At 39.6% G+C, this 15,621-nt stretch overlaps 1 protein-coding gene across 2 annotated transcripts in view; it reads left to right on the top strand.

Annotated features, from left to right (window-relative positions):
* Positions 1-15,621, top strand: part of CTNNA1 (catenin alpha 1) — a 199,525-nt gene that overhangs the window by 150,870 nt on the left and 33,034 nt on the right. For both annotated transcript variants that reach the window (XM_053566409.1, XM_053566410.1), the window contains exon 10: positions 8,718-8,810. In XM_053566409.1, coding sequence (XP_053422384.1) covers positions 8,718-8,810 — 93 coding nt within the window. The remainder of the gene's footprint in view (positions 1-8,717; positions 8,811-15,621) is intronic.

Below are 15,621 nucleotides of genomic sequence, written 5' to 3' on the forward strand. Positions count from 1 at the left end.
TCCTCCCTCAGCCTCCCAGAGTGCCAGGATTATGGGCATGAGCTACTATGCCTGCCTTAATTTTTCTAGTTTTTGTAGTGACAGGGTCTTGCTCTTGTTCAGGCTGCTCTCAAACTCCTGACCTCAAGTAATCCTCTCGCCTTGGCCTCCCAAAGTGCTAGTCACTTTTTGGTTCTTAATTCACAAGGCAGTGAATGAGATACGATCTTATTGATTTGACTGCTTGTTTTTTGGGGGGCTTATTTGTTTGTTTTTTTGAGAGAGTCTTACTTTGTTACCCTTAGTAGAGTGCTGTGGCGTTATTGCTCACAGCAACCTCAAACTCTTGGGCTCAAGTGATTCTCTTGTCTCAGCCTATAGGTGGGACTACAGGCACCCACTACCGCACCTCCCACAACACTCAGCTATTTTTAGAGACAGGGTCTTGCTCTTGCTCATGCTGGTCTTGAACCCGTGAACTCAGGCAATCCACTTGTCTCGGTCTCCGGGAGTGCTAAGATTATAGGCGTGAGCCATGGTGCCTGGCTCCAGATAAACTTTTTTGATTGAATTTAACCACCTAGTCAAATTTTGGAATGATCAAACAAAGACATTTGGATGACCCTTGTTCTCTTAAGGGGCATGAAGATTCTTCTTTTCTTTTGAGCATTAGTAAGCGTGATTAAGGAAGCACTGTGCCCAACCTTTTTGCAGTTCCAGAAACAGGAATAGGCCTTCCTGTTTCCTCATCTGTGGAACTGATGGACTAATGGATAGACAGGCACCTTTTCTAGCTTTACTGATAAGATTAGGTAAAATAGAAATAGAGACTTTTCAGAGTGGTCCCTATAGTAGTACCACGTGAATGGAAATGATTACAAGATCATCCAAATGGTGATTACAAGTGAAGCCCTTTTAAAAATATATCAAATAGCCACGCTGTTTAAAAATCTTTTATCATTGGGCGGCGCCTGTGGCTCAGTGAGCAGGGCACCGGCCCCATGTACCAAGGGTGGCGGGTTCAAACCCGGCCCCGGCCAAACTGCAACAAAAAAATAGCCGGGCGTTGTGGCAGGCGCCTGTAGTCCCAGCTGCTCGGGAGGCTGAGGCAGGAGAATCGCCTAGGCCCAGGAGTTGGAGGTTGCTGTGAGCTGTGTGATGCCACGGCACTCTACCGAGGGCAATAAAGTGAAACTCTGTCTCTACCAAAAAAAAAAAAATCTTTTATCATATTTCAATAAATTCATGATTCCTAGTCCCGTCTTTTATCTGTTGTTAGTGATGCTTAAATTTATATTCTGCCTCTTCCTAAAATATGTATTTTATGTAGTATGTATTTTTTTAACAATGTAGCTTAAATTATACTGAAGTGACGTGAAAAAAATGATCCAAGTTATATTTTTGTTCAAAATAAGCTAAATCTAATGTGAGTTCATTTTTATCATCGCATTTTATTCTCTCTAATTCCTCTGTTTCTGTCCCTTCTTTATTTCTAACTCTCCTTCCCTATTTTGGATTGGTCTAGGCCCCACCTCCTTTTATTTATTTGGAAGTTGCACACTTGTCTTTATTATCAGTAGAAACTGGCTATTTTAGCCTGCATGTTTCACTCACAGGTTGAGGCTAATCAGTATCATTTCCTCTTAACTGAAACAATATAAGAATCATAGATGCTTTAATTTCAGTCACTCTTCAACTTAAATATTTTTATTGTCCAGTATTTTAGTTCTTCTAATTTTTAGCCCCATGAGTTAAACAATACTGTAATTGTTCAGTTTTTTTTAGACTTTGCTTAAATTTGCGCACCTGATATATTTGCTTCCCATTTCTTACTGTGAATTAAGCCTTCTTCTGGGATCACTCCCCTTCTTCCTGGACCATATATTCTTTAGAAACTTCTTTAGTTCAGGAGAAGGAGAGATCTGTTAGGAGTAAATACTCCTGAGTTGTTTGTTTTTTGTTTTAATATCCTTATTTTGCCCTAATTCTTTCTTCTTTCTTTCTTTTTCTTTTTTTTTTTCTTTTGGAGACAGAATCTCAAGCTGTTGCCCTGGGTAGAGTGGCATCACTGCTCACTGCAACCTCAAACTCTTGGGCTTAAGCCTCTTGTCTCAGTCTCCCAAGTAGCTGGGACTACAGGCGCCTGCCACAATGCCCGGCTATTTTTTGGTTGTAGTTGTCATTGTTTGGTGGCCCAGGCTGGATTCGAACCTACCAGCTCCAGAATATGAGGCCGGCACCTTAGCTGCTTGAGCTACACGTGCCGAGCCTCACCCTAATTCTTGAAAAAATAAGTTTATTAGGTGTATAGTTTTGGGATGACCCCATCAGTTACTCTCAAAGGTATTATTTTCTTATCTCTGGCTTTAATTGTTGCTATGAGAAGTCCACAGTCAATTTTACACTCCTTTCTTTATAGATAATTTGTATTTACTTTCTGGCTATTTAAAAAGTCTTCTTGTTTTTGTTGTCTCATAGCTTCATTACAGTTTAAGTGTGCATTTCTTTTTATTTACCCTGTTTGAAATTTTTCTTCTCAAGCCTATAAATTACATTTCATCTAGTCTAAAAAAATTTTTGCCATTATCTTTTTCAATATTATCATTTCCCCCATTCTCTGTTGTTTCCTTCTGAAATTCCTCACTGAGAGACTTTCACAATCCATCTTGCATCTTAACTTCTTTTACGGCTTCCACATGTTCCATATCACAAAAAAAAATTTTGTTTTTAGTAATTTTTTCATTTCGACTTTTCATGTTACTAATTCTCTTTTCAGCAGTATTTAGTCAATATTATAAATTTCTAGAAGTGATAGAAATTGTTGGTTTTTCCTTAAAATTCTATTTTGATTCTTTTCATGTGTGACTAGTCATTTTTAGGGTGCCTTTTTCCTTATTTATATACTCTCATTTTTATTAATAAAATGATCCAGTTTTGATCATTTGAGTAGCTGTATTCATTATGGATATGACTATACAAGTGTTTGTTTTGCTTATTCTTGCCCAAGATGGTTTATTTTCTTGTATCCTTTCTGTGTTTTTCATTATGAGTCCATATTCCTGGCATTTTGTTATGGGAATTCTTTGAGGCCTAGGTTTAGATTATCTTCCATCAGGGAAAATGTCAATTTATGTTTGCTTCTGCCAGTTGCTTAGGGGTACTAAAATACATGACCTTCTAAACCTAAAAGATTTTCAGGCCTACATATAAATAACATAATTTCTGTACTTGTACTCTTGTAGAGGGCCACCTTTGGGTAGAATTTGGGGTAGGGTGTAGCAGTTTTCCTTTCCTCCTTGAGTGAATGCTAAGATTGCCAAGTATCCTACTCTTTTCCTCTTCATGGTCACTTTTTCTTTAATTGACTCTTTCATTGGAGTTAACTTTTGGCTGTCTATCTCTGTGCCTAAGGTGTCTACCTTGTGAAAGCCTTGGCATTGGCTGGTTAAAAACCAAAGTTCTGATCATGGAATGTTATTTTCCCCCAAATCCCCCACAAAAGTGAACACTATTTTTAGTTTTAGATTACCTCTCTGAATTTCTCCTTTTTCTTTTCTAGCCTCTGAAAAATTTTCTCAGTTTCTCACTTGAATAGCTTTTAGCAGTCACATATTAATGGGAGTACAGGTCAGGAACATGTGAAAACAGAAGGATCCTGGATTACCCCCCCACCCCACCCCCATTGGTATGTGGCTATTAAAACATGCCCAGCATTATTAAGGTATATAATTTACCTATCATAAAATTCACCTCTTTTTTTTTTTTTTTTTTTTTTCAGTTTGGCGGGGGCTAGGTTTGAACCCACCAATTCTGGCATATGGGGCCAGCTCCTACTCCTTTGAGCTATAGGTGCTGCCCCCAAATTCACCCATTTTGAGTATACAATTCAAGGATTTTTAGTAAGCTTACAGAACTGCATAGCCATCACCTCAATCCAGTTTTGGGATTTGTGACTTTTCTATCATCTATGCATAATTTGTTTTTTCAGTAAGATAATCTTGTTCCTACTAGTAAGATTGCGAACACCTTTCCCTGGAAATTGGAAAATAGAAGCTTAACCTCTGTTCCATCATCATTTACTCTTTAGGTTTGGGAGTAATTGTTGAAAACTTCTTGAGCAACTCTGAAATTTATACCACCTGCATTTGGGACTTCTTTATGTGCAGGACAAGTTTGAAAACATTCTTCTTTTTTTTCTTTTAACTTTTAGGAGTTAAGATCATTAAAGAAGAAAACTCAGGTGGTAGCTTGACGCAAGGGCAGGTAGAAAGAGATGTATGTTTTAAGCTTCACCCCTCTGGCATGCTACCTATATTGTGGTGTCACTATTTGGACTTAAAAGTCTGTCCCAAAGCTCTTCTCACTTGTTTTTCTCTACAACAGGCATAAGGTGTGAAAATAGGTCGTTAATTTATTATGAAGAATACCACCTTATCTTGTCTTCCTACAAAGTTTTCAGGATAAGGTGCAGGTATAACTGAGCCAGACATGAAACCAGGAGCAGTTACTGAAGGAAATAAACAACTTTGACTTATGCAAATCATCAACCCATTGTGTAAGAGAGGAAACTAGTCAATAGGATATTTTTCCAGGGTAACACTTTGTGTAATAAATCTTATTTTAGTTTATTTTAACTAATTAATTTATTAACTTAACAGAGACAAGGTCTGGCTCTATTGCCCAGGCTGTAGTGCAATGGTGTGATTATAGCTCACTGTAATTTATAATTCCTCAACTCCAACTATCCTCCTGCCTCAACCTCCCAAGTAGCTGAAGGGTCTTGCTATAGTGCCCAGTCTGGTCTCAAACTCCAGGCCTCAAGTAGTACTCTTGTCTCAGTCCCCTAAAGTGCTGGGATTATAGCTACCACCTGGCCTGTTTAATAGATTTTATTTAAATAAAGATCATTAATTCATTGTGGCATAAATGTAGAGCTTTCCTGGGCGGCGCCGGCCCCATATACCGAAGGTGGTGGGTTCAAACCCGGCCCCGGCCAAACTGCAATCAAAAAATAGCCGGGTGTTGTGGCAGGCGCCTGTAGTCCCAGCTACTTGGGAGGCTGAGGCAAGAGAATCACTTAAGCCCAGGAGTTGGAGGTTGCTGTGAGCTGTGTGAGGCCACGGCACTCTACCGAGGGCCATAAAGTAAGACTCTGTCTGTACAGAAAAAAAAAAAAAAAAACAACAACAAAGTAGAGCTTTCCTAAATGACCGAAAAGCTGTCTTTCCTGTCATGTACAGATGTCATATTTTTTGATTTGACATAGACTGTGAGTGTTTTCCTCAGTAGTTTAGCTACTGCTGAGGAAAACAGAGGTTTGCAAGTTTTCTGAAATCTACACACACAAGACATGCACAGATATTACAAAAGCGGGCTTCTCAAAGCTGGTGGTCATGGTGTCGTTTGTAGCCCACCTCTTGGATTAACAGGAACCAGAGACATTTTAGTGGCTAATGCACAAGTAACTGTGGTAGCAAAGATGTATTAATGATTCATTCTCATAACACCTAGAGATGTTCCCCATTGCTCAGTTCTGCTGGGTTCTCTGTGGAAGTTAGCTACAGCAAGTATTTTTCGTTCAAACTTTAAAATCTTCCTTAGTATCAGTATTAACTACTATCCCAGATTACTAGAGCCCCACATTTTCCACAGAAAGAGGCTTTTGGGAAGCCCCTCCTCTTACCCTCTCCTTTCACTATTGTCAGGCCTGGCACTAGTATGTAAAGTTAGCTTTTCATAGAACTGTGGCCAAGATGTTACATTTGCACATTTGTCAATTGTTAGAAATGAGTAGCCCTGTCCCTGGGGGGTGAATCTGGAAGCTCATTCATCCAGAGAAGAGTGTCAGTGACCTGTTTCCTCCTTGCAGGCCTCCTGAAACAGGCAGTGTGCTCTTACAGAACATTACTGCTTCATCAGTACATCATCTGAAGTGCTTTTGAAAATAATGAGCAAGACTTCCACAACTTTTATTTTGTTAGGATGCATATCAGGAAACAGAAAAGATGGTTTAAAGAAGTCAGCTGTTTCAGCCTTAGCCATACACTGTCACCCTCAGATATGATTTATAGTAGAGAATACTTTTATAATCTTTTTTTTTTTTTTTGGTAGAGACAGAGTCTCACTGTACCACCCTTGGGTAGAGTGCCGTGGCGTCCCACGGCTCACAGCAACCTCTAACTCTTGGGCTTACGCGATTCTCTTGCCTCAGCCTCCCAAGCAGCTGGGACTACAAGTGCCCGCCACAACGCCCGGCTATTTTTTGTTGCAGTTTGGCCGGGGCTGGGTTTGAACCCGCCACCCTCGGCATATGGGGCCGGCGCCCTACTCACTGAGCCACAGGCGCCACCCTGAGAATACTTTTATAATCTTTTGCCTTTTAATTCATTTTTTTTTTTTTTTGAGTTTGAGGGGTTCATAAAATTGAGAGACTATAAATTGACATAAGGTTGTAGTAGTAATTTAGTAATGACTGTCTTGAATCAAACCTTTGGCTGGCCTCCATAAATGATGGGAGTGGGTGGGATAGAGGGCATTAGTACACTCTCCTCACTGAGGATTTTTGTGAAACTGTTGATTAATTCAGTGGTCAGCATCAAATTTTGTATTTGTTTTCAGAATGCTGCTTTAAGGCAGTGAAGCAATAGGGGCTGTAGACTACTATTCATGAACATATCTAATATAACCTTTCTCTTTCCATGTAGTCTAACAAAATATACATTTGGTATTTTTATTTTTTAATAAAATAAGTCTTATGCTTTACAAAATTTAGTTTAGGCCATATTTAGCAGTGATTTTTTTTAAACAAATAGAAATTTACAGCCATGTCTGTTGATTGTCATCCTAAACAGAAATGAATCTTTGCTCGGGTCCAGTTGACAGCAAAATGTGGAATTAGAAGCTTTGGGGAGTATAAATGTTAGTGATTTTGAAGGCTCCATAAACATTAGAGATCTGACTTTTCTATTTCTTTAAATTTTTATGTTTAAATTGCATGTTCCTTCCTTTGTTTCTCCTTGTGATTAAGCATTGCAGGATTCTGATAGTTAGCAGTCTTACCAAAAACTGATAATCCTTAACACTACAAACAACTGCTGTCATAGTGTATAATTTTTCTTGTGCTTTTATGTGCTTATGTTGGGTGGAGGAGTAGAAATCAAAGGTTATTGTTATCGCCCTTGTTTACTCTGGCATTTAAATTCCCAGAAAGTGCGTCTGATATTCAACTTCCTACGCCTTTATCATTCATAACTCAGTTTGCAACTGGGGTAAAGATGTGTCCCAGCACCATGTATTCAGCTGGGTGCTGGTATTGCTAATGGAGTTGGCAAACCTGATCGTTTAGAAACATGGATAGCCTGGGCGGCGCCTGTGGCTCAGTGAGCAGGGCGCCGGCCCCATATACCGAGGATGGCGGGTTTAAACCCAGCCCCTGCCAAACTGCAACAACAACAAAAAAAAATAGCCGGGCGTTGTGGCGGGCGCCTGTAGTCCCAGCTACTCAGGAGGCTGAGGCAGGAGAATCGCCTAAGCCGAGGAGTTGGAGGTTGCTGTGAGCTGTGTGACGCCACGACACTCTACGGAGGGCAATAAAGTGAAACTCTGTCTCTACAAAAAAACAAACAAACAAACAAAAAAAACAACAAAAAAGAAACATGGATAGCCTTAGCAGTCTCTCCTCAGCCACGTTGTTAGCACAGGCTGAGCTTCAGCAAAGGAAGTACGACACAACATGGAAAGATTACATGGTTACATGGGCTGTATCATTGAGATGATTGGATGGGAAGGTAAAGATTTTAGTTCAAATTAAGCAGCATTGGCCAGGAAAAAGTCCAGCTGTCAGTGTTTTTGAGAACTCAGCTGAAGGACAGTTTGCTCTTTTTTTTTTTTTTTTTTTGTAGAGACAGAGTCTCACTTTATGGCCCTCAGTAGAGTGCCATGGCCTCACACAGCTCACAGCAACCTCCAACTCCTGGGCTTAAGCGATTCTCTTGCCTCAGCCTCCCGAGTAGCTGGGACTACAGGCGCCCGCCACAACGCCCGGCTATTTTTTGGTTGCAGTTTGGCCGGGGCCGGGTTTGAACCCGCCACCCTCGGTATATGGGGCCGGCGCCTTACCGACTGAGCCACAGGCGCCGCCCAGGACAGTTTGCTCTTAACTATGGAACATTATCTGTTTCTTTTTCCTTTTTTTTGATGAGGATGGCCTTGAATCCATCTTGAAGTTGTCTTCATGCCAAATTTTATTTTAAAAAAGGCCTTGTATTCAAATAAAGCTCATCTTGACTTATGTGAAGCATCCATTCACCTGTCAAATGAGATCAGCAAGTTAGAATTTTTGTTTTCTTCCTTCAAGAATAGCTGCAGAACGTTTTTGAGGATAAAAAAGTTATCTCCTGAGGCCTTTGGTCCCTTAGCTTTTTTTGCAATATTGCCCACATCAGAAGAACCTCTTTTTAAAGCAGACTAGAGCCATGCAAAGATTGACTTACAGGCCCTGGGATCTTTGAAGGTTCTGCCACCACCCTGCAATGCGATGTGCATTATGAGTCTGTATACCTTGTTCAGTATAGAGTTTAAAAATGTGTGTTCATAAGCAGATGATCAGTCTGTGAGAAATGGAGTATCATTCGTGCTTTTGTCATCTGTTCTGGAATGGTTGGGTAGGGGTAGGTATGTGCCTATTTTATGTAGCAGTCAAAAGAGAAAAATATTTAAAGGTTTTTTTATGTTTATAGGTTGCCAACTTGGCCTGTTCCATCTCAAACAATGAAGAAGGCGTAAAGCTTGTTCGAATGTCTGCAAGCCAGTTAGAAGCCCTCTGTCCTCAGGTAAAGTACAACTGGTAATGGTTACGCTATCACCAAATTGAATCTTGATTAGAGGTAATTTGTTTTTAGGATTTTAGATAAAAGTCTTGGGACAAATCACTGACGCAGAATCCACATAGTTTGGAAAAATTTATGTTTAACATTAAGTGACATTTCCTTAAGGGATTACATGTTACTTCCTCCCTGCCCTACATTAAAAATGCATAGTATTCTCCATTGCTAGAAAAGGGGAGAAGGCAGTGACCGTATAGCCCAGTCTATACCATTCTTGAGGGAGGGCTATTTGCAACATCTGGCAGTTCTGGAACCATAATGGTTACCCTACCCTACATCCTGAAAAGTATGACAGCCATTCACCTACACTCCATACACTCTTCTTTCTTTTTTTTTTTTTTTTTTTTTTGAGACAGAGTCTCACTATGTCACCCTCAGTAGAGTGCTGTGGCGTCACAGCTCACAGCAACCTCAAACTCTTGGGCTTAAGCGATTCTCTTGCCTCAGCCTCCCAAGTAGCTGGGACTATAGGTGCCTGCAACGACACCCAGCTATTTTTTTGTTGCAGTTGTTGTTGTTTAGCTGGCCCAGGCCAGTTTTCAACCTGCCAGCCTCTGTGTATGTGGCTGGTGCCATAACCACTATGCTAAGGGTGCCGAGCCTCATTTAAAATTTTTTACTCAGCAAGTAATTATTGAGAGTTCACTGTATGCTAGGCCTACTTTGGTGTATGAGGCTGGCGCTGTAACCACTGTGCTACAGGCGCTGAGCCCCTACACTCTGCTTTAATGGCTAGTATTTGGGTCTCTGTGTTGTTGGAAGGAATTAGATTCAAGACCTAGGTCCTTTACTCTGCAGTGTAATGTAACAGCCTTATGGTACAGATGTTAATAACTTAATTCAGCCAGCACTGAGGAAAAAGCTCAAGAGCTTTTCTCCACTTACAATGGCCTTCTGGGGCCAGGTATGGTGACTCATGCCTTATAATCCCAGCACTCTGGGAGGCCAAGGCAGAAGGATCACTCAGGACCAAGAATTTGAGACTAGCCTGGGCAAGACCCCATCTCTACCAAAAAAATAAAAAAGAAGAAAGAAAATTAGCTGGGTATGGTGGCACATGCCTCTGTCACCCAGGCTAGAGTGTAGTTGCCCAGTCACAGCTTATTGTAGCCTCTAAGTCCCAAGCTCAAGTACTCTTCCTGCTTTAGCCTCCTGAGTACCTAAGACTACCACCATACCCTGATAATTTTTAAAATTTTTTGTACAGATATAGTCTCACCATGTCAACTCCTGGCCTCAAGTGATCCTCCCACCTAAGCCTCCCAAAGCACTGGGGTTAATGGGCATGACCACTATACCCAGCCCATTTTCCCAGCTTTAATCAAGTAATGAAATCTGCTAGTCATTAATAGCTATATAGATAATAACTGAAAATGATTTAGCCATGATCTTCAGAAAGTTCATGGATAACCAAGTTGTACAAAACATGGATTTCTAAAGATTTGGCATTTTTAGCTCCAGTTTGCCATTTTAGCCTATCAGCACTTTGTTTTTGTTTTTTATTTATTTATTTATTTTATTGTTGGGAATTCATTGAGGGTACAATAAGCCAGGTTACACTGATTGCAATTGTTAGGTAAAGTCGCTCTTGCAATCATGTCTTGCCCCCATAAAGTGTGACACACACCAAGGCCCCACCCCCTCCCTCCATTCCTCTTTCTGCTCCCCCACCCCATAACCTTAATTGTCATTAATTGTCCTCATATCAAAATTGAGTACATAGGATTCATGCTTCTCCATTCTTGTGATGCTTTACTAAGAATAATGTCTTCCACTTCCATCCAGGTTAATAAGAAGGATGTAAAGTCTCCATTTTTTTTAATGGCTGAATAGTATTCCATGGTATACATACACCACAGCTTGTTAATCCATTCCTGGGTTGGTGGGCATTTAGGCTGTTTCCACATTTTGGTGATTGTAAATTGAGCTGCAATAAACAGTCTAGTACAAGTGTCCTTACGATGAAAGGATTTTTTTCCTTCTGGGTAGATGCCCAGTAATGGGATTGCAGGATCAAATGGGAGGTCTAGCTTGAGTGCTTTGAGGTTTCTCCATACTTCCTTCCAGAAAGGTTGTACTAGTTTGCAGTCCCACCAGCAGTGTAAAAGTGTGCCCTTCTCTCCACATCCACGCCAGCATCTGTAGTTTTGAGATTTTGTGATGTGGGCCATTCTCACTGGGGTTAGATGATATCTCAGGGTTGTTTTGATTTGCATTTCTCTGATATATAGAGATGATGAACATTTTTTCATGTGTTTGTTAGCCATTCGTCTGTCATCTTTAGAGAAAGTTCTATTCATGTCTCTTGCCCATTGGTATATGGCATTGTTGGCTTCTTTCATGTGGATTAATTTGAGTTCTCTATAGATCCTAGTTATCAAGCTTTTGTCTGATTGAAAATATGCAAATATCCTTTCCCATTGTGTAGGTTGTCTCTTTGCTTTGGTTATTGTCTCCTTAGCTGTACAGAAGCTTTTCAGTTTAATGAAGTCCCATTTGTTTATTTTTGTTGTTGCAATTGCCATGGCAGTCTTCTTCATGAAGTCTTTCCCCAGGCCAATATCTTCCAGTGTTTTTCCTATGCTTTCTTGGAGGATTTGTATTGTTTCATGCCTTAAATTTAAGTCCTTTATCCATCTTGAATCAATTTTTGTGAGTGGGGAAAGGTGTGGGTCCAGTTTTAGTCTTTTACATGTAGACATCCAGTTCTCCCAACACCATTTATTGAATAGGTAGTCTTTCCCCCAAGGTATGTTCTTGTTTGGTTTATCGAAGATTAGGTGGTTGTAAGATGTTAGTTTCTTTTCTTGGTTTTCGATTCGATTCCAAGTGTCTATGTCTCTATTTTTGTGCCAGTACCATGCTGTCTTGACCACTATGGCTTTGTAGTACAGACTAAAATCTGGTATGCTGATGCCTCCAGCTTTATTTTTATTACTAAGAACTGCCTTAGCTATACGGTTCTATACAAAACGCAGAATCATTTTTTTCAAATCTTGAAAGTACGATGTTGGTATTTTGATAGGAATGGCATTGAATAGGTAGATTGCTTTGGGAAGTATAGACATTTTAACAATGTTGATTCTTCCCGTCCATGAGCATGGTATGTTCTTCCATTTGTTAATATCCTCTGCTATTTCCTTTCTGAGGATTTCATAGTTTTCTTTATAGAGGTCCTTCACCTCCTTCATTAGGTATATTCCTAGGTATTTCATTTTCTTTGAAACTATGGTGAAGGGAGTTGTGTCCTTAATTAGCTTCTCATCTTGACTGTTATTGGCATATACAAGGGCTACTGACTTGTGGACATTGATTTTATATCCTGAAACATTACTGTATTTTTTGATGACTTCTAGGAGTCTTGTGGTTGAGTCTTTGGGGTTCTCTAAGTATAAGATCATGTCGTCAGCAAAGAGGGAGAGTTTGACCTCCTCTGCTCCCATTTGGGTTCCCTTTATTTCCTTGTCTTGCCTAATTGTATTGGCTAGAACTTCCAGCACTATGCTGAATAGTAAAGGTGACAGAGGACAACCTTGTCTGGTTCCAGTTCTTAGAGGAAAAGCTTTCAGTTTTACTACATTCAGTAAAATATTGGCTGTGGGTTTGTCATAGATAGCTTCAATCAGTTTTAGAAATGTGCCACCTATGCCTATAGTCTTCAGTGTTCTAATTAGAAAAGGATGCTGGATTTTATCAAATGCTTTTTCTGCATCTATTGAGAGGATCATGTGATCTTTATTTTTGTCTCTGTTAATATGGTGGATAACGTTTATGGACTTGTGTATGTTAAACCAGCCTTGCATCCCTGGGATGAAGCCTAGTTGATCATGATGAATGACTTTTTTGATGATAAGCTGTAATCTATTGGCTAGGATTTTGTTGAGAATTTTTGCATCTATGTTCATAAGTGAGATTGGTCTGAAATTCTTCTTTTTGTTTGGGTCTTTTCCTGGTTTTGGTATCAGGTTGATGTTTGCTTCATAGAATGTGTTGGGGAAGATTCCTTCTTCCTCAATTTTTTGGAATAATTTCTGCAGTACAGGAATAAGCTCTTCCTTGAAGGTTTGATAGAATTCTGGAGGTAAAGCCATCTGGACCAGGCCATTTTTTGGTTGGAAGACTTTTTATTGTTTCTTTGATCTCAGTGCTTGAAATTGGTCTGTTCAGGAGCTCTAGTTCTTCCTGGCTGAGTCTAGGGAGAGGGTGTGATTCCAAATATTGATCCATTTCCTTCACATTGTCAAATTTCTGGGCATAGAGTTTCTGATAGTATTCAGAGATGATCTCTTGTATCTCTGTGGGATCAGTTGTTATTTCCCCTTTATCATTTCTGATTGAGGTTACTAGAGATTTTACTTTTCTATTCCTCGTTAGTCTGGCCAATGGTTTATCTATTTTATTTATTTTTTCAAAAAACCAACTCCTTATTTCATTAATTTTCTGAATGATTCTTTTGTTTTCAATTTCATTGATCTCTGATTTGATTTTGGATATTTCTTTTCTTCTACTGAGTTTAGGCTTAGATTGTTCTTCTTTTTCCAATTCCATAAGATGTCTTGTGAGATTGTTGATGTGCTCTCTTTCTGTTTTTCGAATGTAGGCATCTAATGTGATGAATTTTCCTCTCAAAACTGCTTTTGCAGTATCCCACAGGTTTTGGTAGCTTGTGTCTTCATTGTTGTTATGCTCAAGGAAGTTAATGATTTCCTGTTCATTTCTTCCTGCACCCATCTGTTATTCAACAGAAGATTGTTTAATTTCCATGCCTTTGGGTGGGGTCGAGCATTTTTGTTAGAGTTGAGTTCCACCTTTAGTGCTTGATGGTCTGAGAAGATACAAGGTAAAATTTCAATTCTTTTGATTCTGTTGATATTTGTTTTGTGTCCCAGGATATGATCAATTTTGGAGAATGTTCCATGGGGTGATGAGAAGAATGTATATTCTTTATCTTTGGGGTGGAGTGTTCTATATGTGTCTATCAAGCACAGTTGTTCTAGGGTCTCATTTAAATCTCTTATATCTTTGTTTAATTTCTGTTTAGAGGATCTGTCCAGCTCTGTAAGAGGAGTGTTAAAGTTCCCTGCTATTATGGTAGTATCAGATATCATTTTGCTCAGACTGAGTAAGGTCTGTTTCAAGAATCTGGGAGCATTTAAATTGGGTGCACAAATATTTAGAATTGAAATGTCTTCTTGTTGTATTTTTCCCTTGACCAATATAAAGTGACCATCTTTGTCTTTTTTGACTGTAGTTGCTTTAAATCCACATGTATCTGAAAATAAGATTGCAACTCCTCTTTTCTTCTGAATTCTATTTGCCTGAAAAATTGTCTTCCAACCCTTGACTCGGAGCTTTAGTTTGTCTTTTGAAGCCAGGTGTGTTTCTTGCAGACAGCAAATGGATGGCTTGTGTTTTTTAATCCAGTCAGCCAATCTATGTCTCTTCAGTGGGGAATTCAAGCCATTAACATTTATTGAGATAATTGGTAAGTGTGGTAGTAGTCTATTCATCTTATTTTGTGAGAGTCCATTGGTTAGTTTTATCTTTTGCATCAGTGTGGAGGTTAGGTTCTGTCCTTTAATTTCTGAGTTCTTACTTTGCTCCTGATCCATTGTGGTGGTCAGTGTGCAGAACAGGTTGAAGTATTTCCTGTAGAGCTGGTCTTATTGTGGCAAATTTCCTCAATGTTTGTATATCCGTAAATGATTTGATTTCTCTGTCAATTTTGAAGCTTAGCTTAGCAGGGTACAGAATTCTGGACTAGAAATTGTTCTGTTTAAGTAGATTAAAGGTAGATGACCATTGTCTTCTTGCTTGGAAAGTTTCATTAGAGAAGTCTGCGGTCACTCTGATGGATTTGCCCCTGTAGGTCAACTGGCGCTTACTCCTGGCAGCTTGCAGAATCTTTTCTTTTGTCTTGACTTTGGACAGGTTCATCACAATGTGTCTTGGAGAAGCTCCCTTAGAGTTGAGGTGACCTGGGGTCCGATATCCCTCTGAAAGCAGTGTGTCAGAATCTTTGGTGATATTTGGGAAATTTTCTTTTATAATATTCTCCAGTATGGCTTCCATTCCTCTGGGGCATTCTTCTTCCCTTTCTGGAATTCCTATAACTCGTATGTTGGAAGGCTTCATAAAGTCCCATAATTCTGACAGTGAACGTTCTGCTTTCTCTCTCTTCTTTTCTGCCTCTTTTACTATCTGAGTTATCTCAAGAACTTTGTCTTCTACCTCTGAAATTCTTTCTTCTGCATGGTCTAACCTTTTGCTGATACTTTCCATTGCATCTTTAAGTTCCCTAATTGACTGTTTCAGCTCCTTTAGCTCTGCTATATCCTTTTTATATTCTTCATATCTTTCATCTCTTATTTGATTCTGCTTTTGGATTTCCTTTTGGTTATTTTACACTTTATTAGCAGTTTCCTTCATTGTTTCCATCATTTCTTTCATTGTTTTCATCATGTGTATTCTATATTCCCTTTCTGTCATTCGTAACATTTCTTTATAGGTGGAATCCTCTGCAGTAGCTACCTCTTGGTCCCTTGGCTGGGTTGTTCTGGACTGGTTCTTCATGTTGCCTGGAGTTTTCTGCTGATTCTTCCTGATGAGTGATTTCTTTTCTCTGTTTCCTTGCCCTAATTTTCCTTTCACTTCCTCTTGCTCTTTAAGTTCTCATGCCTGTGGACTAAGGGTTACAGGACCAGATGGATGAGAAGGCTGAAGAGCAAAAAAGGGATGAAAGAAAGGAGGACCGAGT

Source organism: Nycticebus coucang, chromosome 17, assembly GCF_027406575.1.
Source record: "Nycticebus coucang isolate mNycCou1 chromosome 17, mNycCou1.pri, whole genome shotgun sequence".
Taxonomy (NCBI): domain Eukaryota; kingdom Metazoa; phylum Chordata; class Mammalia; order Primates; family Lorisidae; genus Nycticebus; species Nycticebus coucang.